The 23,832-nt window shown below is 39.9% G+C and overlaps 1 protein-coding gene across 1 annotated transcript in view; it reads right to left on the bottom strand.

Moving 5' to 3' along the window:
* The window catches only part of DPP6 (dipeptidyl peptidase like 6), a 245,207-nt gene extending 221,582 nt beyond the window's left edge, over nt 1-23,625 (bottom strand). The window contains exon 1 of the mRNA XM_027879778.1: nt 23,364-23,625. Within this exon, the coding sequence (XP_027735579.1) occupies nt 23,364-23,420 (57 nt within the window). The 5' untranslated portion in view covers nt 23,421-23,625. The remainder of the gene's footprint in view (nt 1-23,363) is intronic.
* Nucleotides 23,626-23,832: the final 207 nt, after the last annotated feature.

The following is a 23,832-nucleotide window of genomic DNA, read 5'->3' as shown; positions in this document are numbered from 1 at the left end:
TAGATGTCAATGCTGTGCAAATGCCTTGGACAACTTAGGGCATGAAAGTGGCACTAAGCATTTACATTCAAATAACTGAATGCCATTCTTAATGTCAGGGGAAAAAAAAAAAACAAAAACAACAAAAAAACCACCCTCATAATCATATCTGAAGTAATTTGCAGACACAGTGAATAACTGTGAGGTAATGACTGCTTATGTGAAACAACATTTTGGCCTAACTTCAAGCTTTGACTTAAGGTCAAAGTATAAATATGTCTGACACAAACAGTATCTTTCAATGGCACCAACTTCCAGCTCTTAGAAATAAGAAAGGCTTTATACAATTATCACAGCAATTCAGACTTCAGTCTGGTTCCTACTTGAACAGTCTCACATAAATTTCTATTTATGTGTGCTTGTAGGCCCTCTCCTATAATTCCTAGAAAAACTTTGTAATTGATTTTTTGGCAATTCAAATATACTGTAGGTCCATTAAACAAATTATATAATTTAATAATGACTCTGATGACTAATGCTATCCCTGCTTATAAGCAGCAATAAAATTTCTCAACATTATCCTTGCCCTGATACAGTAGGCATGTTAAGAAAAATGTAAGTTTAATGCTTGAGGATGGTTTCAGGTTCATTGGTCAAAGAGGATGAAGTGAGTAATGATTGTTCCACAGCATTTTAAATAGAATACTTTTATCAAAAATAGAGCATCGCTTCCAACACACTACTTCAAAGAATGTGCCCAGGTCACTGCCAAGGTATTCCTAAAGGAACTTCCAACATCTTGTTGTTAATTCAAGCAAATCCACACTTTGTGTAACAATGGCTTCTACTGAGAAATAATTTTAAGACAAAAACATCTATCAAGGTTCATGCAGTGCTGAACAGCCATTTTTCTATTTACAGGTATCAAGCAAAAACATTAAATACCACACATTTTTCTAATATTAGTAATAAAATTGAAATAGCTCACTGAAATACACTGAAATACTCATAACAGTGCCACCCAAAAAGTTGCAAAATATCATTATAATAAAAGGCAGCCACTAAGCAGGACTAGAAGTCTAAGAAGGAAACCATGTGAAGGCAACACAGTTCTAAGAGAGCAGACAGCAGTAGATGCAAGAGTTGTAAATGTGCAATTTAAGATTCATCGAATTGCTCCTATGAATTGCTCCTATACTTCGAGCATACTTCAAGCAAAACTGAACTCATAAGTAAGTCTTTGTTTGTAGATATCTGTAAGTAGATTGACGACATTTCCCCAAACTGATATGAAGGGCATCCTCAATTCAAGAGAGGAGAAAGGAGGGATGAAGGCATGGAATAATATTGAATCAGAACTGTACTGAGAGAAGGTTCAGAGAGATACTAAAAATGTTCTGATTTTGACTACCTTTGCACCCACAAGTTCCAGAATCCTTCCCTTTTATGGCTCACAGTATTTCTCAGGCATCGTGTCTTCAATAATTTGGATATCAGATGAAAAAAAAAAAAAAATCAAGCCTGCAGCTAAATTCTGGAAAATACATGTCATCTAGAGCAAATTGCTAAGAAAGAGAATTTTGCTGAACTATCACAGCTCTGCAACAGTTCATGGAAGATAAATAACATGAGCTTTTAGTAAGCATTCCAAGTTCCTGGGAGAGAAACCAACAGTCACAAAAGAAATCAATAGAACTAAAAGGACAATGGTGTTTCAAGTAGTAGAGTTTTGTGCTTCCAAATATCACTTGCCTGGTAGGTATTTTTAAAATAATACTAACATTTCAGGAAGCCTGAAATGCAGTGCAGTTCCTGGTTACACTGCATTCTCTTCCTACTTATAAATAGGAATCCCAGTTCCCAGAATTACAAACTTGTTTTAGTTTTGGGGTTTAAGTGCTTTTTTATTTTTTATAGTGTTTTCTCTCATGACTGGGAGAAAGCTACAATTAGAATGTTTAAACTGATTGCTGTAGGTATGGCAGACCATATGTTGCTCACTTTAACAAAACAATCCCAGTGGTGGAGCCATTGCAGTGGCTGGTGTAGGTGAACAGGTACTCTGCAAAGACTGGGATGGTCCCAATGGGATGGACCAATCTGCAGAAATGGGGCAGCTCGAGAGCTGCAGAAACCTTCTAGCAGCTGAAAAAAGTTACTTCCTCTAAACTTCTCCCAAGAATTGTCCTGCCACAGTAATGATGAATGGTGTTCCTATTCAGCTGAGGAATAGCTTCTTCATCCAGTTCTAGAAAAGCAGCTGAAATCTCAGAGTAAATGGAATATGAAAATACATTAGTCATTAGCTTCACCATTAAAAGAGGCTTTGTACTACACACCATAATTCAATCGCTGGCGAAATCTCGTTTCCTTATGTTTTCTTCATCTTATAGAAATTTACTAGGATCAAAGGTTTTACTCCCTCTCTTGCTAAATCAGCTAAGTTGGGACAGGGGACTGATTATTTTTTCCTTCAGAGGTACAGAAGCAATCTCAGAGATGCCCACCAAAACCCTGGGCGTGCACCAGCACATGGTGCTTGGGGTCAGTCTTTCAGCAATACAGTCTTTCTCCTTGTAAGAATAAGTCCTGAAGTGTGGTAGATAAAGTGAGATTTCAAGCTATGAAATAAGAGACTTCTAGAAAGTCGACTCACCTCTTACAGATGGGCGTATGTGAGTGCACACCCCATGAAATCCCCACTGCTTTTGAGAACACATTTAACACATAAGATTAGAGACTTAGTGATGCATTCCTGTTGTGCAAGAGAATGAAACCTTGTTATTCTTAAGACTTATTTATATAATTTCTATCCAACATTTTAAATCCTATCATCATACCGACTGCTGCTATCTCATTAGGGTTGATAGAAATGTTCGTGGGTTGTTTTGCAATAAGAAACACCGCAAGAAATGAAACAATACAGAAACATGATTTAAAATAGAGAGTATGGTACTCATAAAACAGAGAGAGATGAGATAGTAGGAGAGAGGGAATAATGAAATCACTTTGTTCAAATTCCCCTCTGAATTGTGTTGCCAGAACCACTGCAGGCAATAAGCAGTGCAGAGCCTCTCTTTTGTGCCACCATCCAGTCAGGCTTGCTGAGCTGCATGTTGAACTTCCCTCCTGAATACAACAATGAGAGAACAGAATCCACTTGCAAGTGCACTTTTCCTCCTTTTCAGAGTCCCACTGAAGAAAACATTGATTTTCAAAAAGTCACACTCTTTTGGGATGAGCATGTTATTCATTCCCATTGATTGATCCTGGCTATTATAAGCTCTCAGTGCACAACCCTGTACTTTAGGATACTTTATAAACCCTAGAAAGAAAGTGGCCTTTCTATTATCTTATTTTTTTCTGTTTCACTGTTTGTGCTCATCATTAACCTGATCTCTTAACTACTTCATTTCTTTGGAAACAGAGACCATTATAATGACCAGAGCTACTTGATATTATTATGATATGAAAAACTAGAAGATAACCTAAGAACAGGAGTTAGATTTTGTGGCTAAGAGAGAATGGAGGGTGCTGGAAAGTCAATTAGAAAACTTAATGAAAATTTAGAAAATGATTTACCAGAAGGGACATTATTTTCACCCAGTCTAGTCACTCTAGATGTGGTCATCTCTGAAACAGAATTCAGCATGATAGACCCTGTCCAGCATAGTAAAGAAACATTCCCCTATGATGTGTATCTCAGTTTGTACCTGGGTGTATCTGTGTACTGAAAGGTTATTATTCCTGTTTGATATCACAGCTCCCCATGGGAGGTGGAACCCACTAAATGGAAAAAAGGCAGGGTGCTAGACCGGTGGCTTCCGTGGGAGAGGGAGCTTTTTGGGAGGTGTTTTCCAGAGCACCCCTTTAGTTTGTGAAAGTGGACAGCTTCCTGGGGTTAAGATAGGTATTTCAATCCAATTGCTAGTCTCACCATCAGGAATACTTCGATTTTCTTCTACTACTTCTAAGGAAATAGTGTTTTCCCTGCGAGGTCCCATAAATTGCAGCAGTTAAAATGGCTCTTCTTTACTGCTAAGAAAATGTGCAGGATCAGGGAGTCTATGCCAAGGGTATAGTAGAAAATTATGCTGGTGGTGGAAGGAATGCACTGTAACATCAACTTCAGCACACTCTGATTTCCAGAGTCCCAAAGAGACATAGTAGGTGCCATGAATAAAGCTATGATAAAAAAAAAAATTTCTTTTGCAGAGGAAGACAATTATTTGCTAATAATGTAAGACACTGCTTATGTAAAAGGGATAGAAAACGTCTTAAATGGGTGGAGGGAAAAAAGGCAAAATGTCAGCATGCAGGCTGGAGGACTGTATCTGCAAAGGAGATGAGAAATGAATTAACACTGCTAAAATGAAAGTTCTGACCCAACGCTCAGGATTCTGCCAGTGACTCTGCTAAAGATTCTGCATCTGACTTTGAGGAATTCTCTCCTCTTCAGTGAGTTTAAAACAAATTCTGCTCTCTGCAGGCCAGATTCTGCCTCTGTGTGTAAGACAGGAATAAGAAAACTCTATTTGTCAATTTGTACTTCCAGATCTTCATGGCAATGACTGATAAGAACCTAACACAATGGGGTTTTGATCTCTAATGCTTTCTGTAATATAAACAATACTAAAACTCGACTCTGGGTCATTTAAATACCACTCAGTGCATGTCAGATAAAAGCCTCTGTAGGTTACCTCAAGGTTTCTGATGTTCAGAACCGGGTCAATGGAATTCTGCATTCAAGGTTAATAAGAGAAATTGTGCATACTCATGTTATGCACTAGCAAACAACAATAAACACTGCCAACACCTAATTTTAGCATCTCAAATACGAGGTTGTTTTTAATAGAACAAGCTAACAAGCCTTAGGAATGACAAGAACTTCACTGAGTTCAAGCAGTGAGGACTGTATTTTTTCCCAGTGTATTTTTCAGACAATGTGCAACATAGATTCTGGTTTGTGACTTGAAAATGCTCAACACTGGTCTAGCTCTGCTACCACTAAAGCCATCCATAAAGTCCTGTAATCTTTACTGGCAACAGAGACAGGACAGAGCCAAGTGTTTTTGAAAATCCTATCTATATTCAACATAGGAGACAAAAATCTACCTGTAAACTTAAGGCTCACACACAGGCAGTAAATTGGTCAATATCAGATTTAAGCCTCAAGGTCCACAAGCTGTAATTCAGCCCCTTGTGCATCTGTACTGTGCAGGAGTCTAATTACACATCCTACACACTTTCAGCTGCCTCAGACATTGCACCAAGTGGCTGGTGCTCACACGTAATGAGGTCTCTTCAGCATTTCATTTGATCCTCACCGTTGTGTGTGTGGCCTTATTTGCAGCACACAATCCCAACCTGCTTTAAAGGCAGAGTTATCAATTTACTCACAGCAGTTTCTATGGAGCTCATCACTACCATATGTGAGGGCTTCAATTACTCATCACTTTCTTTCCACAGCACCTCTACGTGGTGAAGGGAAGACATCATCCCATTGCACAGATGGGGAGCTGAATCAGAGAATGATTAAGGTCAAACGTCTTGCTAATTTAGGGTGTTTAATTTCAGATGCCTGAGAACAGATTTTATTCAGAGCAATTATCATAACTTTATATAGTTAAGTATAGCTCCTATCTAGTTCAATTGTGGCTAGAAATGTCTAGCACTTCTGAAAGTCAGAAAAGAAACAAAAAAAAGTTTAAAATCCAGAGTCTTACTGAGCAACTACATCCAGCTGAGCACTGGGGAGAAAAGAAATGGACAAATGGGAACTGTTAAGACCATGAAAAATTTGGCCTAGGGGATCACTCAGAATTACACAGAAATTACAGCACAAGGGCATGATGGGCCCCATGACAGCGTTTAACCTCCTCAGCCATCAGACCATCTTTCTTGGTCCTTACGCGCCATCTGATACCTTCGGCAACAGAGCCTGAAGTCCTAGATAGTAACAGCAGTATTACACTCCCAGAACCACTCTTCCAGTAGTCTTCCAGACTACTCTTCTGAAAGTCCTCAGATAAGGCATCTGGGCTTCTTTCCACCTTCCCAACATTAGCTTTTTTCTTTGGATAGGAAAGGTTGGGTTTAGGCGGGTGGGTATGTTCACTTATGTGCACGTCTGCATGTATTGCTTGACAGTATGTGGATGGAATGAAAACAGGAGTAATATATTGGGTAGTTTGAAATCCTTAGAGGCAAAGGGCTATCTTACTTAATTGGAAAATACTTCCTAAAACCAGCATTTATTGCATCAACCAAGTGCCAGAATCCCTGTCTTTTGGAAAATGCAGGACTGTCCATCCAGCTCTATGCCACTAATACTGCTAGGGCCAAGTGGAAAGATACTCAAGAGTATTTCAGGACAGAAACTATCTATGGTTTCAGAAGCAACAGAGAGTGATGATTTATTTCACTAGTGACTTTTCCTCTTCCCCACATATATATTTTTAACGCACTATGTCTATTTTCCAGGGAAGGCTCCCTCTCCTCCAGACTCCACACTTTCTCTAGGTCCTTTTGCCCTCATTAGTTGTAGCTTACTGAAAATGCGGTTGCTTTGCCATGCTATGAAACGAAGAAAGAGAAAAATTTCAAGGATTTTTCTGAAAACCTCATCATATTTCTTTTTCTCAGGCCAGCGATCCGTGGCCACAGAACTATCTGTCTAGTAGGACAGATAAAGCAGCACTGTTCAGACATCCCTCATGCCATTCCTATTTGCCCACTAAGGAATGACATATACTCTGCCCCTCAAGGGAAGCAACCACGTTTGCAGGTTATAAAATACTCCTGTCACTGCTGGTGACAGGAGACACTGAATTTGCTGAGAGAAAAGGGTAGTTTTGTGGAGAAAACATTGAAGACTTGGGAGGCAAGGGTTAGGAGCCAGGTCTGAAACAGAGCTGGATCATCTCTTTGTGCCTCTATCCTCTCCCTGTGAAAGGAGGAACACAAATTAAAGGTAAATGTGCAGCCTGTGATACTCAGGGCGACTAAGCAGGTAACCAAAATGGTCTGTGCAGGCTTCATAAGCTATGCCAGCATCCCAGCTGCTGAGGTTAAATTCATTAGCAGTTGTGAGGCACTTGGAAACAGGAGGAGGTTACATCAGTGCATCCGACAGCCACTTCTGGGGCTCATTTTATCCTGTCACTGCAAAGCATTCTCCCACACCACTTGGATATTTTCCTGACACAAGCCAGCAGATATCATGAAATTCTCCTTCCTTCAGGAAGAAATAACAAACCACTTCAAATTTAAAACCATCTGCAGAGGAAGACAACTATTCTGTACTCCAGAGATGAGACCTTTTTTGAGAGGGGTGGACCAGTCTGCTTTGTATTTCCCAGGTTAGTTATTATTTAGACCAGTAGCAATCCAGTGGAAGCTGGAAAATGCTGCCTCTCCAAGGGGAGAAATAGTGCCCAACACCTTTCTGGAAGCATTTTGGCTGTGAGACCATGATTTCTTGCTCTCAGGTTCAGAGTTCAATGGATGCTACCAGGGACAAGTATTCATATGATTATTTTCGTGGTGGGCTGTATGCCTGTATATCTGTGTGTATACAGGGGCATATATAATTAAAGTGTGCACGTTCTCCTGATGGATTATTAATATCCATGGTTACTTGCCAGAGCCTGGTTTAGGAGGAGATTCTTTGAATGGCTGTCAAATTCCTAGAAGTGCCATAAGGATCCAAAGACCCAAGTGTGTCTGATCTTATTTAAAAGAACTAAAAACTGAGAAACTGAGTAATCAAATGAATGGATGAATAAATCATTAAAATTTTAATGCTTAAGCAATGTAGGACATGTCTACAAACTGCCTGAAGCCAGTGCTGACCCAAACTGTTTGTCCCCATAATGAACATCATTGCAATACATGGGTCTGGAGCCTGAAACACAGGAGCAAAATAGCCCTGGGCAAGTCACTTTACTCTTGTATTAAGCTTCCCTTCCTGCCAAGTGTGGGTTATACAGTTTACCTACATCACTGAGATGTCAGAAAGAATATTTTTAAAAGCAATTCAAAGACAGAAACCATGTAGAATGTGTTAAGCATTACTAATACATGTAGAAAAGAGCCATTTCAGCAACACACAACCTTCTGTAAAGAGGCTATATTTAAATAACATAACCTTATAATATAAATAGATATTTTAGAGCATCTCCTATCCTAAGGTCTTCCAGAGTCTGTTACATTCCAATTAAAAAAAGAAAACAAACTATATTCTATAACTTAAGTGGCACCTCAGCTTCATTATTATCTTTTGGATGCACAGGAAAAGGCAAAACTCAACAGAATTATCTAATGCCCTAAAATCTGCAAAACTGCTGCTTTTTCCTCCTTAACACTGACCAAAAAACCCTCAGTTTTCAAAATTAAATGCATCATTTGACTACACAGCAGTTTAAATGTATTTGTTTCAAGTGTGCTATCTTTTTAGAGGTTTTCAAAAGAAAACAGAGGGGAAAATAAATGACCAGTAATGACAGAAAGCTTTTAAAAAAACATCTTTTTTAATAAGCAAGAAAAGTGAGCCTTCAAAGCCTATGCATAAGCACCTACATAATTGGCTGGGTTTTCAAGAGCACTGAGTTTTCAGTGATCCCCAGTGAGACCAACAATAGCTTTTAGATGCTCAACAATTTATCACAACTCAACAATTTCCCTCCTGGGGAATATTTACCAACTATGTGGCGCACAGAAAGCGAATACGTTTGAGACTGTCATTTTTGGTTGGACTTGGACAACTAACTCTATTAGGTTCCTCTAAAACACCCCAAAAACAATAATATAAATTAAAAAACCACCAAACTTAATTTAAATGAACACTGCACACTAGGACTCAAATGCAAATACTGTATCATGCTAGTAAAGGTTACATAAAGTAATGATTAATTAGTCTTTTTCCTTGTTCAGGTTTCACTTGTCTGTCAACAAAAGATAGTAGATGATTGCCTGGCTAAAATATGCATTATTTCCAGCTCTGTAATATCATTGAAAACAAGCAGCAGTTCAATTTACCAGCAATAATTTATTGTGTAGCATTAAAATTCTGCAAGTAATCTCTTCTCATCTGTTACTTTCAACATCTCCCACAAGTATTTGATTTTCTTCCTGGGTTTTCATGTTAACTGGTCATCTCCTGCCAAATCCCAGAGACCTAAATGAGTCTCTGCAGCTTGTTGAGTAGTTTTAGCTGTGTTTTACACATGCAGAGTGCATTCCACAATGCAATGATCTCATCGTTCAGTGGCTCTATCAAGACAAAACTCATGAAGATATTTGTCCCAAATGCTCTAAAAAAACCAAGGACCTCTCCCAGCTTTTTAAAAGTTGAATATGTGGCCAAAGTTTGAAGCATTGCCCAACTGACAAAAAGAGGAAGGGTCTAGGCACTGAAACCTGCTTCTAAAAACAGACGGGAGCCTTCCGTGCCACCCTCAGCCATCTGCCTCTGCTGCAGTGTCAGAGCAGGACAAATCCTTCAGTCAGGCAGCAGGAAGCAACAACCTCCTGTCCCCTGACCCCTCTGCAAACCACCTCCCTGCAGGGAGGAGGGAATCCAGGAGACTAGCAACAGCAGCTGCTAATTCTGCAAAAATCTTTCTTCCCTTAAATCCATAATTCCTGCAGGCAAGGGTCACAGGTGGATTTATTTATTTAGTTGTTTGTTTTTAAAGGAAACTCCTAGTCTTCTCTTATTCACTGGAATTTCACAAATTGGACATCAGTGATTTTATAGGTCTCTTTGCTTAAGGTAATAGTCTCTCTTAATAAATTTTTTTTTTTTGCATCCTCTCCTCCCTCACAGGATATGACAGCAAAAGGATAATGTAATGATAGTCCACATTTGCAAAAACAAGCAGCACAAATGGACAAGTAAAGGCCACTCCTTTTTTCAGACAGATATAGATCTTCACTTTTGCACACTGACAACACAATCAGTCTTGAAGAATCCCTTAACTGGAGTTGATCTGCTCTTGAGTTAGTTGTATTATCCATGTTGATGAATAATATAAAAAATACTTTCAATGGTTTTTTTTGGCATAGGGCCATGGAGTAATCTTCTTGGTAATTGAAGGCTTATATGACAGAAGGAAACCCTATGGAAACTGCCAAGAAGTATAAACATCTGTCACCTAAATTCAGTCTCCTTAGAGCAACTGTCATCTCTTGTTTTACCAGCAGTTTCAGCAATAAAAATAAAGTTATGCATTACACCTGACCAGCAGCCAAACACAGATAAAAGTACAAACAGTATTTGGTGAATAGTTTGCAACAAGTGCATTCCTCTTTTTTTCTCACTAAAGCAGTTTCTCCTTGAGTGACACAAACCATTTACTCAAGAAATGGACCAAGGAAAGACAAAACATAAGCTCAGTGGGTATCGGAGGCTGCGTTTCTTGCAGCCCATAGGCATTTGTGAACAAAAATATATGAGCCTGGATAGAACAGAATGAAACATAACCTGGATGATGGTTTGAAAAATGTATATCACTGTCTCCCTACACAAGTGAAAGAGTAAACTTGTGTAGATTTATTATAATCTTTCATTACCTTCTTCCCCAAACTTCCACTACATCTGTTCTACTCTGCAGGATTACACACAACTCATGCATTACAGTAGACCCTGCTGTAGCAACTTGTATGAAGAAAGAATTGATTCTTACTGCAACTTTTTCACAGAGGTCAAAGAAAAATGACAAAAAAAGCTATTTGGGAAACAAAAGCAAAGAGAAATAAGCTCTAGTTGCAGTGAGAGGACCAGAAGTAGCACAAGCACGGACCATCCCAATAGGATTCATTTAGGATTATATTTTTAGCTTCAAGTACATGCTTTATTTCTCATGTGTATTTTACATGGCCTGTTGAGCTCAATTACTTCATATTTTTGTGTACATAAAACAGTATTTCCAGAATGCTTTATTACAGAAGTAGCAACTAGCCAAGCCCTCTTCTCTGTCCTAGAGCAAGACAGGGAAGAGACTTATTATATTAATTGGGGGGTGTAATTAACTCCAGTTGTATCAAAGAGTTTCAGTTTTCAGGTATTTTTAAACTTCAAGGATAAAACCAGAAGTTTATCACATATAAATTTTTAGAACAAGGAGAGTTTTTTTTGGTTTGGTAATTTCCCAACCCACTGAATCATTTTAGTCTTTTTTGGTTTTGCATTTTAACGTAGACACACGCAAACTCTTAGGTAAAATAGGTTTGTGGTTGACACATGTTCAACATGGAACCATAAAATCATAGAATGGTTTGGGTTGGAGTGGACCTTAATGATCATCCAGTTCCAACCTCTCTGGCATGGGCAGGGACAGCTTCGATCAGACCAGGTTGCTCAAAACCCCATCCAGCCTAGCCTTGAACACTTCCAGGGATGGGACAGCCACAGCTTCTCTGGGCAACCTGTTTCTGTGTCTCACCACCCACACAGTAAAGATTTCTTCCTTATATCTAATCTAACCCAATCCTCTTTCAGTTTAAAGCCATTTCCCCTTTTCCTGTCACTACATGCTCTTGTAAAAAGTCTCTCTCCAGCTCTCTTGCAGCCCCCCTTTAGGCACTGGAAGGTGCTATAAGGTCTCTCCAGAGCCTTTTCTTTAGGGTGAAGAACCCCAGCTTCTCTCAGTCTGTCTCCATAGGGGAGGTGCTCCAGCCCTCCAACCATCTCCATGGCCTCCTCTGTCCTTGTGTTGAGGTCTCCAGAGGTGGACACAGCACTCCAGGTGAACCCTCACAAGAGCAGAGTAAAGGGGCAGAATCAGCTCCCTTGACCTGCTGGCTGTGTTTCTTTTGATGCAGCCCAAGGACACATTTGGCTTTCTGTGCCAGTGCACATTGCTGGGTCATGTTCAATCAACACACCCAAGTTATTCTTCTCAGGGCTGCTCTCAATTCCTTCTTCATCTGGCCTGTATTTGTGCTTGGGATTGCCCCAATCCATGTGCAGAACCTTGCACTTGGCCTTGATGAACTTCACCAGGTTTGCACAGGCCAACCTCTCAAGCCTGTCATGCCTGTCTTTGTTGGGATGCATCACTCCTGAGCTTGAAGGAGGTGATCCTTGAATATTAATGATCAGTCTGTACAGTGCCTCATCCCCTCAGTCTTCCTGGTCAGGTGGATTGCAACAGGCCCCCACTGTAAAGTCACCTGTCCCTTCCCTCCTTCTAATCCTTACCCACAAGCTTTCAGCCAGCTCCTTATCCATCCACAGGCAGAGCTCCACGGAGATTTGAAAGGTCTCCCCAAAATATTTTGAGTTAGATGATTTAGTGGGAACATCCTTGCATGAATGAACTGCATTTCACAGAAAAACAACTCTGAGTCATAGTTTCAAACAGGTGGAAATTACAGCAGGAAAATCACTGAAGACTTAAAACTTGGGCTTAGCCTGTGACAGTGGCTCTAGGCTATTGGTCACCTTAGTCTTTATGGAATTCACACCAGGATGCTGAAGAGAAAAAAAAAATATTCCCTTTTGACATGACAGACGGGGTGACAATTTATTTACTGTAAATAGTGATTTACTACCCAAATGCTAGGAGCATTATAAGTGACTGGAGAAGTTCTAAAACTTACAGGAACCTACAGGAATTTGTGGGAAGCACACTATATAGCATGGAGGTTTGGCAGGGGACCTACTTGGTGCATTCTAGTCACCTCCCACCTCAATGTCAGAAGAAGACCAATGTGGACAGTATTTCCTCACAAGCAAGAGGCTGAGAGCCAATGAGTGATAAAATAAAACTTCTGAAACAAATGATGAAGAAACCAGGCTGGCAACCTTATTCCAGCATGTATACACAGCCTAATTTATATTGTGGTCCTAATCCTGAAGTCCATTCTCAGACAGAGCTTCATCAAGCTCTGCTGGAGTTCACATCTCTGAGGACCTTAAAGAAATCTGATTTCTGAAAAAAAGCTTTTCTTCCCATCGTGACAAAAGAGTACAGAGAAGAACTGCTTATAATATCATCTTTGTCTGTTATAAAAGCCAATATGGCATTTATGAAAACAGTATGGACCAGCTGAAATAAACCTGTTAGTTACAGGTTTGAAGCTCTTGTATATTTAAAGCCTCAATTTCCTACATAAGCATTTTCAGGATGGTGAAAGATAGTACAGGGGCCAGCTATAAAGTCAATAGATTTATTCTCAATTTAGCCACTCATGTCAAACATCTCTTCATCTTATTTTAGATGCTCACACTTTCCAGAATTCCTTAAAATTCTCTGTTTTACACAGGAATACTCTGTGATCATACAGCCCAGCATCAACGCTGAATTCCTTCACACATTTGAGCAAAAGAGGCCTAACAGATAACAACAGTCTCCTAATCTCCCTGAAGGGCTTTGGAAAGCCCAGTTTGGAAACAAGGCACAAAACCAAAAGAAGACATCATCTATTTACTTACTATCAACCTCAAAGATGTTATGGATAGGAAGGCAACATTTCTCAGGTAGATGAGTAGTAACTGAAGTCAGCTAGTCTTGCCAAGAGATACCAATTCGAACAAGCACCGAACAGTCTTCAGCAAATCAAAACATATCCTAATCCATATACATTTTACTAATGCACAAACCTTATGTGCTTAGTACTTTCATGGAATATTTCAATCAATTTCTCCTTGGATTTTGCTGTCCCATACATTCACAACTGTTCTTTGTTTTATTTGGGTTGTTTAGCTTGGACTGCTGGAATAAGACCTCTTAACTATAGCACGACTTGCAGTGGCCAATTCAAGCATCAGTATAATCCATGTGAAGCCATGTGTTGTAACTCATAAGGAAAACACCATGGAAAATAAATCAATTTATTGCAACTGAAATCTCCAGTGATTAAGCTCACAAAGATTAATCTCAAATACTTGTTAGATTCAATGGATCAGTGTTCTCAGCACCGTTTGTAAATTAACTTTTAAATCACAGATACTGGGACATGAAAATTAGAAAAAAGAAGGCTGATAGTACTATTAGATTCAACTAAACTACGAAGAGTCAGGGATTCTTAAGGAGAAGAAGGAAAGTTCACATTGCTAAGCTGCAATATGTTTTCCCCATCCAACCTTGAGCTTCTCTCTATCAGTAGGTACAAAATGCTGCATATGCATTTGAAAATAACCTGTTTTCTCCTGGCCATGAAAACAAAAAGATAAAAGTGTAAGGTTGTCAGCACACTTAAGGACAGTTACAACTTAATGTACCATTTCTTAGTTCCTACAATCACATTAAGATTAAGTATCAGACCCCTTTAAACTCGACACAAAAAGAGTTGAGAGGTTGGTCACAGTGTGTGATTAAGCTAAATTAATGACCCAAAATGCATTCAACATGATATGCTACTGTATATATTCACCCCCAGTCAATTATATGTTTATTACAGTATCTCTGACAAGCTAAATTAACGATAAATTAATGTCTAAGTTGTGATTTCACTTTTGACAATATCATACTACAACTAAGCCTTAAATATCTGCATGTAACTATTCAGCTACAGACATAAGGAAGGTAATGGAGTCAAAAACTGCAGACTAATTGCTTCAGATGAAGGCTTATTATCTCTCCAATTTCAAGCTCAGCAGCAGTTTAGTAGTAACAGAAACTACTTTAGACAAAGTATTGTGAATCTTTATGTAAAATTTACTTTTATTTTACCCCTCTCACGTTTTTATAAACAATTAAAGCAACAGCCCTTTGTTTTCCAACCAGCAAAGGACATAAAACAAAGGTTAAAAAAAACCCCAAAACTAAACAAAAAACCAACAGTTTAGCCTTCAGATTTTCTTGGTTTTACTATACCACTCAAACTCATCCTCTTCCCCTTTCTAATGGGTTTTTGCATGATCTTCTCATGTGTAAGCTCACCTTAATTCTTCACAAGTATTTGCCTCAGTCTGTCTCATCCTCCTTCACCCTGAGCACACACTCAGAGCTTGGTTCTCCACTCAGCTTAGACTTGTGTATTCACATCTGTAAAAGTGACTGCAACGAGGGCACAAGGCTTTCCCACACAGGGATGGTGGTAGTGTGTTTGACCAACAAAGAGCTGGGAGGGACACACCAAGTTTGAGGGAGCAGCAGAGAGATGCTCCTGCTCCCTTGGTGACTCACTGGGATCCCATCACTAACCCTCTCTGCCTCAGCACATGTCAGTTCTAACAAGGCTAGCCCATTCTCTTCCCTGTTGAAGAACAGGGAAACGCCTTCCAACAGCACTCCTCACTTACCAGGGAAGCAGGGAGTGTCCCCCATCATTTCACCAGCCTCTCCTGCCAAGGCCACCGAGCGCAGAGGCACAGCCACAGTGCTGGCACTGCAGGGCTCTTTAACAAGATAAGATCCCAAAGCACAGTCCCTCTTATGCCTCTGTGACCAGATGTTGTTCAGCAGAGTAGGACAAATCCCACTCTGAGAAATTATGGTCTATCTACACTTTCCACCTGCGTTTTCTATCACAAAACAGTATCTGATAAGTGTGACAGCCATACATTGCTTGCCAGTGACCACACATGATATGGATAGCCCACAGGTTGTCTCTCAAAACAAAGCTTTATTCCAGAAGCAGTAAGGGCACAGGCAATCCAGGCACCATCAATTTCCTTGATCTGTGGAGGATTTTCATCAGTTTTGGTGGGAAGTAGCTATGCCTCTTCCCTTCCATCACACTTAGGAGCTCTTTTCACAACTTCCACAACTTTTTTTTCAAGGCTTTCTCTCTACAAGTACCAAACTCTGGGCTTCAGCCTTTGCTTATCACCTAATCCTGACTTTCAGGAAGATGATCTCCATCAAATTACCCAGCACAAAACTTCAGCTTCTAGCTTCCATTTCTGAAAGGGTGTGGTTTAACCCTTTACCATGCATATCCCTGGTTCATCATCCCCCCCATTTACTTTTCCATTTCACCTCTACAGCTCCTAATTATACTGTACTACTTCTACTAAAAAAAAATTATTATTTACTCCTCCTTGGAAAAGGTCTCTATACTATGCAACAGAGAGCTGAAAGACGCATCTCTATCTTACCTTCAAGTATAAAATTGCTTCAGGTTTTCAAAATCTTAGAATCAGATACAATCCCAAAATTCCATGCATTATCTCTCTCTCATTTGCAAGTTTGCTTATAGCTGTCTCAAGTCCTGACAGGATTTACCTTTATCTTGATATTTTTCTGCCGAAATTCTTATTCATATCTAAACCTTCAGAATGAGTTTTAACTTTCAGGTTTTTCTCCTGTGACCCTTTCCCTCCATTCTCTAAACATCAAGGAGTGCATCTCTCTGATATCTCAGGTCCTTGTGCAGCCTGAGTTACTACAGTATCTCAGAACTCCCTATTTCATGTACTTATCCTCAGGAGACTCCAAGGTATTTGTTTTTTTCCCAACCTAAGACAAGAATGGACTATCTCAGCAGAAGAGAAGTTGCTGACTGCCACTGAGAATCAAACCCTCTTGCTCAAGGCCACAGTGGAAGTCTGAACACAAGAAGCACTAATTTCCATGCTCCACCCACTGAACTGTCATGCAGAGCCACCCAATAATCCCACTCAAACTTTGTTGTTAAATCAGGAATTATTATTAATTTGCCTTTCCATTCTGGATTACTTTCACCGATTTCCAATATACGTCCCTCTCCAAATTTATATTAAACAAATGTTTCAACCTTGCTGAATGCACCTCTCTCACTTCTGCAGTTAGTTCTTCACATCTTCAGCAGCCTTTTGGAGGAGTGCACACAGCTTTCCAATTCCATTGCTGCTGGTACCCTCCTTTCTCTGAATCTATTTCACTTACCTAACTCCCACTTAAGAATCAGAGAAGGCAGGAGAGAGGGATGAAAAGAAAAAAAATAAAAAAGGACAAAAGATCAAAAGATGTGAATGTAAAAAATAGAGAATAAACTACATAAAACACAGGTATTACTGCACTCTACATCATTTCAAAAGTGCCGCCTTCTCTCCCATCACCCAAAGTGACCATGATTCACCACAACTTAATGCATGATAAAGATCACAAAGAAGCAGAATTAAAGGCACTAGAACTGAAAGTGGGCAAACCCACTGTTCATTAAATGCCTGTAGCAATGCATAACACTGCTAATGGACCACAACTGGAATGACACATTGAATTCTATAAGAGTCAAAAAAAAAAAAATTAAAAATCAAAGATTTTTTTTTCCTGTGGTGTTCAAACTTTCATGACCCCTAGATAACTGGTGAACTTCAGAGACAAATTATTCTGTCTTTATGCAGCATCAAAAGAAAGCTTTCATGAGAAAGACTGCAACACAAGGTGCCCCTGCCAGAGATGGAGGGAGCAGCAACCACCAACACTGTACCAAGGACAAGTGGCAGACCACATCCCACTTGGTCAAGGTATAGACAGAGTGTAAAATTTGCACAGTCTCAAGCAGCATCCTATGGAAGTATACGAACCTTTAAAAGCTTCCAGAAGCACTTCCATTTCAGCACTGAATACGGAAAGGGATTTTCTACAGCCTCCTCTTTTTGACACTCCAGCTTTATGCCAAACATGTTCCTTTCCACCTCTGTCTCCCCCTTCCCATTGCTGCCTGCATTCCTCACAGCAAATTAACAACTCGAAAAGACTGCCAGTTTGATGCAATTTCATGTTCTTGAATACAGAGTTCTCAGGAGCACTATTACGGAAATTTAATCTCCTGAGAAATAGATCAGATACCATTAACAGAATGAAACATAAATGTTCTCTATGAGTTCCTGGAGAAAGCCTGTGTTGGGTCTACAATAAAATATGTAATTTGAAGAGTTGTTATCAAGAAAAGAAAAGGTTTCATATGAAGAATTTTATTTTATTTTTTAAAAATTATGCACTTAAACAATGAATACTAAATGGTTCCATTAAAACTGAAGAAACCCATTGTTTTCTATGCTAGTCAGAGTCATGTTTCTCCTCTTTCCCTTTTCATTGGCTGTCACCTTCCAAAAGTGGACAGTGCCCCCGGTTCCTGCACAGCTGTAATAATCTGAGCCAGAATACTGCAGTGAGAATGAGGGATTCTCACAAGCAGGGACTCACCTTTGGGATATGACAGTTTTCAACTCCAGCCAAGAACGTAGGAGCTCTGTCACAAGCCACTGAGATAACATGCTAAATTAGCTCATCTCCTGGGAGACTCACTCCCACCTGTTCAGCAGCTCCAGGCCAAGCTCCTTTGAGCCCTGTGTTGGATCTGGGTACGGCAGAGGTTTGTCATGGTGCTCTTCAACTCCTCTGCGTGGATTTTATGCCACTGGGGTGCTGCAGTGGGGAGTCTGACTGTGCCAGCTAATGGCACTGTGAATCAGGGTTGTCTTGTAAAAATTCACAGCTCAATCTGCTTACAAACACTGAGTTACACTGGTAACCTCAAACCTTGCTAAAAGAGACAGATGATTCAGCAGTGGCTCTTTGTGATTGAGCATACAGCAGGGATGGTATTGACAGATAAAAAGGCAAAGTCCCTTCCTCATTTCAAGGGATAAAATTCACAACTTATTTTAAGTGCCTGAACCTGCTGTACACTACTGCCTGTTTACAATATGATCCTACACTCTTTGGTCACAATTTGTGTTGCTCACGTGCTATAAAGAGGCTTCGGTGTCACAGAGAATCAGGATTGTTGCATTCTTGCAGGCAAAGCACGTTAAGCAAACGAAGACACCCAGGGACAACAACTTTCTGGACAGCAACCAGATGAGCAGAGCAGGTCTGGAATGATTTTAAGCCACACCTCCCAGGAAAAAAAATTAAATATGTATCTTCAGATACAAGATCAGAGCTCACATGAAGTTACATTTCTTTGACTGCATCCCCCCATCCTTACTAAAGACATATGGTTCACATCTAGTACTTTTGGTCAGTTCAGAACTGCACTACTGACCAAATCTCTCAGTCTGACCCATCTACCATGCTCTAACTCACATGTTATAGTACCCTTAGGATGCACAAACTGGCTTCATTTTGGATGAATCTAAGTCAGAAGATACTGGACAACTAAAACACATTCACCCCAGTCTGGAACCAGTCTGAAATAACCCCACCATCCAAAATGTGTGTTTGGAACCTCAACACAATCTCTCTGACTCTCCTAGGGTGGGTCCACACTACTTCCCAATGTAAGCACACTCATATTTTTTTTAATTTAATCTACTCTGGGGATAAGTAATAGCACAGGACTCAACTCACAATGGCTGAGAATATTTATGACCTTGAAAGAAGACAGCAGGCACACAGGGATTGACAACCCCCTAAACAGGAATCCCAGAATTACCTGAATTATAACACCATAGAGGAAAAGCCTGCAAAATGCAGCTAAAGTGCACACTGATTTTCTTGTTTGGATAAATTTACACAAATAGAGGCACTTTTCAGCATAGTATATTAGATTCTCCAACGGTACTCACGCTTCAAGATACTACAGGCTATTTCTGTGAAGTACAGAGTGGCAGGGGAACATTAGGAGCATGAAATATTAATCTTTCTATCATCTTTCTCCTGAGTCTGGCCAAGGTTTTCCAAGTGAAACGTGTTCTCTCTCCACTTGAAGACTCCACCCCTATTATTTGATATTCCATCTGTTCTGTAAAATTCAGAATTGATTACCTTAATGACAGCTAATAGGCAGAACTGTTCTATTGATCTGATTCCACTCCTCCACAGAGCCCACTTCAGTAAGGCAGCCCTCAAGCTGTTTTGCCTCGACACTTAATTTTTGATCTTTTACATGGAGCTCCATGCAAACAGTCATTAGCAACCTTGTCTAGGACATGAGCACATTTCAGAGCAGCATCTTGCTCCCTGTAAGCCCCTGACACTTCTTCTCTATACAGCAAAAGAAATGAGAACAATCCTTTATTCTGAGTGTTCAAATACTCAATTAACCAATCAACCCTTTAACTATGTTTTATAAAAGGTGTTCTTTGAGAATATGTGATCCCTGTTATCCTTGATACGCTGACTCACTTTTTAAAATACTTGAAAGTCTCCTTTTAGCATTATGCCTGTTATCACATTTTCATTTAAAAATCAGCCTCCTTATCTTTATATATGACTGCAGAGCTATTTGTATTCCCAAAGGCCACTAAAAGTAACAAGAACTGAGCTAAATTAAGATAACAAATTTACAGGCTTATGTTAAAACACATAGATCTTCAGCCTGTGTAAATCGATAAAGCATGTTGTCACAATACTTGACCTGTTGCTGGTATTTTATTTTCCTTTTTTTAATGGAAAAGTGGCTTTAATGATGTATCCCCATATCCAGCTAACAACCCTCAAGACAGAGGACAAGATTCTCTAGTCTGCTTGAGCCAGATCCCAAGTCTATTAGTGCCTACAGGCTTTGCTACGGACTCCTGAGCACTGGGTCTCGCAGAAAGCCAGCTGTAATCATTGTACACTGCATGGTATCCAACTCCAACCACTGAACAAGAAACCACAGCTGTGTCACAAGCACCCCAGTGCACAGAGGCAACCACGTCCAACTTAAGGCTTGATCAAGCAATCACAACTTGACAGCACGAGCCAGTATTACTTATCACTTACAGAATGTCTTCTGTACATGAAGCCCAAAAGACTTAAAGTTCAGACTCGTGAAACAGATAAGCAAGGCGATAAATGATTGGAATTCTGAGTAGTTTAGCTGGCAGGGAGGTTAGAAGCACTGCTTAACAGAAATAAATTGTACAGAAGCATTTTTAATTACCTAAGGAAGAAAGGGATTGTCTGGCTTCAGCAGCTAAGGCAGCTGCTTATCTCCACATCACAATCATTTTCTAATTATTATCATTTTTGTAAATCTCAAGACAGAACATGACTTCATTTGCATATAGACACAAGTCTAAAGTAGATTTTTTTAAATTTATGCCTGCAAAGCTTCTGCAGATTTCTCCAAACTTTCCCCACCCTTCTCCTGTACTGTTTTTTCATGCCCAGCTTCTGTTTAGGTTAGTAGGGTAGGACACAGCAAAGACTTAAGCTAGCTGTGTCACTTGCTTGCTTCTGGATTCTGGGAATGTCACAGCAAGGAACACAGAAAAGGGATGGTCACAATCTCCTATGACAGCAGCAGCTGCTTCTGAAAAAGACTCAATCCTCTACAGCCAGACTAGCACTTTGCCTTCAATTTTTCTCCCAGCTACAATTTTCAGTTTCTTGATCAGTTTTAAGCATGAAAAAAAATCTCAGTAATTTTTGATATGCAAAAGCCTGGAAATAGAATTTCAGCTAGAAATAGAATTTGGATAGAGCCTTTTTTCAGATATGAACTGTTTTAGATAAAATAAGGGTTTAGATCTGCTTTTGGTATTGGAAGATAAAAGTGCACTCAAATCAATGGACAGAGATTGGATTTGATCCCTGCTGTGAAGCCATTTTTACTAATAATGCATTGTGAAAACAAAAAAAGAAATTATGGGAGTGAGCAAAGTTGCTCAAACATTAATATTCATCAATATCATTGATATTTATATATGCTTGATATTTCTATTTCATGCTCACACTAGGGCAGAGCTGAGAGAGGATGTACTTTCAGAATATTTAAGCATGCCATATGGGTATAATTGCAATTCAATCAGTTATAGAATATACTCAATTAAGATTCTGCATAATACTAAAGACTTATTCTGGACATTTTATACTTCATGTGGGAAGAGCGAAGTAGCAAAGACATGGCACGCCAAGAGCAAAGTGGCACTGGGCAGATAACACTACCTGAAACAAAAACACTGCTCCTTTATAAAAGGCAACACACACTTCTTGACTTACAAAACCCGTTACTTTTACATAGCTTTAAGAAGGAGGAGGGAACAGCCCCACAGCTCCTTGTTCAGAAAAGGTACTTATACACCCCTGCCTGCCAGAAAACACAGCTAAACTCATTTTAATCTGTAGCAAACAGTGAAAAAAATACATACTCTGAAAGCATTGGACAGAGAAGCAAAGAAACCCAACAGATGCAGGCTTAGATGAAGTTTCTTTACCCTGAGTATCAAAGTTTTTTCCTTCTTGTTTTCACTGAACCATTGAGCCTGTTTTGGCCATTAGCAAAATGTCACCCTGAAAATGCAGATTATATGATGCTATTTCTGGTGCCTAGTGTCTTCCCATGCTTTCCCTTTCCTCAATTCCCTAAAACTAAGTACAAATGAAGAAAAAAAGAAAAAAAAAAAAAGAAAAAAAAGAAAAAGAAAAACAACGTGTGAGGCTCTCAGCCTACCTAGCCAGGAAGAACTATTTTAAGAATTAATTTGTGCCCTGAGAGAGATCTGTTTAAATTATCCTCCCATGCTGTCCTAACCAAAGACTAAAGTGGTGAACTTCCAATATCTTAAGGAGACGAGGAAAATTGAAGAACTGGAGCATCCAGGCTCCCTCAGACAGGGGCCCGAGCACGGGGAGGAGAAGCTGGTGCTGAGGAGAACGGAGATGCTGATCTGCCAGTGTGCCCGGAGCCCAGGAACCTTCACCAGCCTCAGCTGGAGCTCAGAGATTGCAACCAGACTTCCCCTCATGCAACCACTTTCTAACTATGCCTATCCTTCATGGTTGAGGATACCTCCCTTTTTTTTTCCTGCCACCCGCTGCTTTTTTGACAGGGAAAGTTTTGACTTCATTCTGTCCTGGTAAGTGCAGGCAGACAGCAATATCCTCTGTAATACAGGTTTGACAGAGAAAATGAAGCCTTTAACTTTCTACCTGTACAGTAACACATAAAACAACTACCATGAGAAATAAATTAATCGAGTTTAGGTATGGTGCAAGCACGGCAATTTTCTCCAAAGCCAGTGGGAGTTAAACCTACTCGCAGCTGCTTTTTGCCCCCCCCGCCATCCATGCTTGCTCATGCACAGCCTGAGCACACGCTGTACCCTGAAGTGTCCCTCCAAGACAATGTCAGACAAAAAAATTCCCCTAAAGTGCACGACAAAGTCAGAAGCTGAATCCCAGTTTTACAATTCTATATCCATCTGCAGAGGGGGGTTTAAATACTCTTACCCCTTCTTCTAGCAAGAAGGGGCCTCCAACCCAACATCCTTCCCCCCCCCCCACCCCCAGCATGCATGTAAGGAACAAGTTATAGAAGAAATCCCTCTATAGTCTTCAGCAAGAGGTACAGGTTGTTAAAAATAGCACAATTTCAGCTTACACACACACCAAGAAAGCAGACCTTGAACACAGCTACACAGCACTTTCCTCCTGCCACTGACTGGTGACTCAGTTGACAGTTTTAGGAATGCACACCAAAAAGATTAAAAATAAATCATAATAATCATACAAGAAACATAGAGCTATATAAAGCATCTGTATTTGTTTGAAATTGAGGAAAATAAGCATTACCTGGTCTTGTTGTTGGGCTTGTTTCCCTGATGCATTTTGCTCCTTGGCTGTAGTCATGCTCACCTATTTGTGCCCACTGCAGTGGCAAACAGGATTTTACTCTGTGTGTGTGTGTGTGTAAGCTTGTCTGTGTGTTCAGACATACACACACACACACACACACAAAGACTAAAGGGATACGGATGAGTAACTAGTCCATCACTTAATCACCAGCTGAGAAATTTCCCACCCCCACAAAAAGAAATAAATAAAAATGCTATGCAAAAAAAAAAAAAAAAAAAAAAAAAAAAAAAAAAAAAAAAAAAAAAAAAAAAAAAAAAAAAAAAAAAAAAAAATCACTAGTCTGGCTGTCTTCCCCCTTGAGCCTCTAAAATAAAAGCAGAAGCAGGAGCAGAGGGAGAGAGAGAGAGAGAGAGAGAGAAGGATGCTGTGGGGGCTTCTTCAATTAGCAACAGCCTCTGCAATCGTC

The sequence above is a fragment of the Empidonax traillii genome, unplaced genomic scaffold (assembly GCF_003031625.1).
Source record: "Empidonax traillii isolate 1590-97213 ecotype Southwest subspecies unplaced genomic scaffold, ASM303162v1 scaffold58:size1836614, whole genome shotgun sequence".
NCBI lineage: Eukaryota > Metazoa > Chordata > Aves > Passeriformes > Tyrannidae > Empidonax > Empidonax traillii.
The sequence above is the reverse complement of the archived record's forward strand: the minus strand, read 5'-3'. Positions and strand labels throughout refer to the sequence as shown.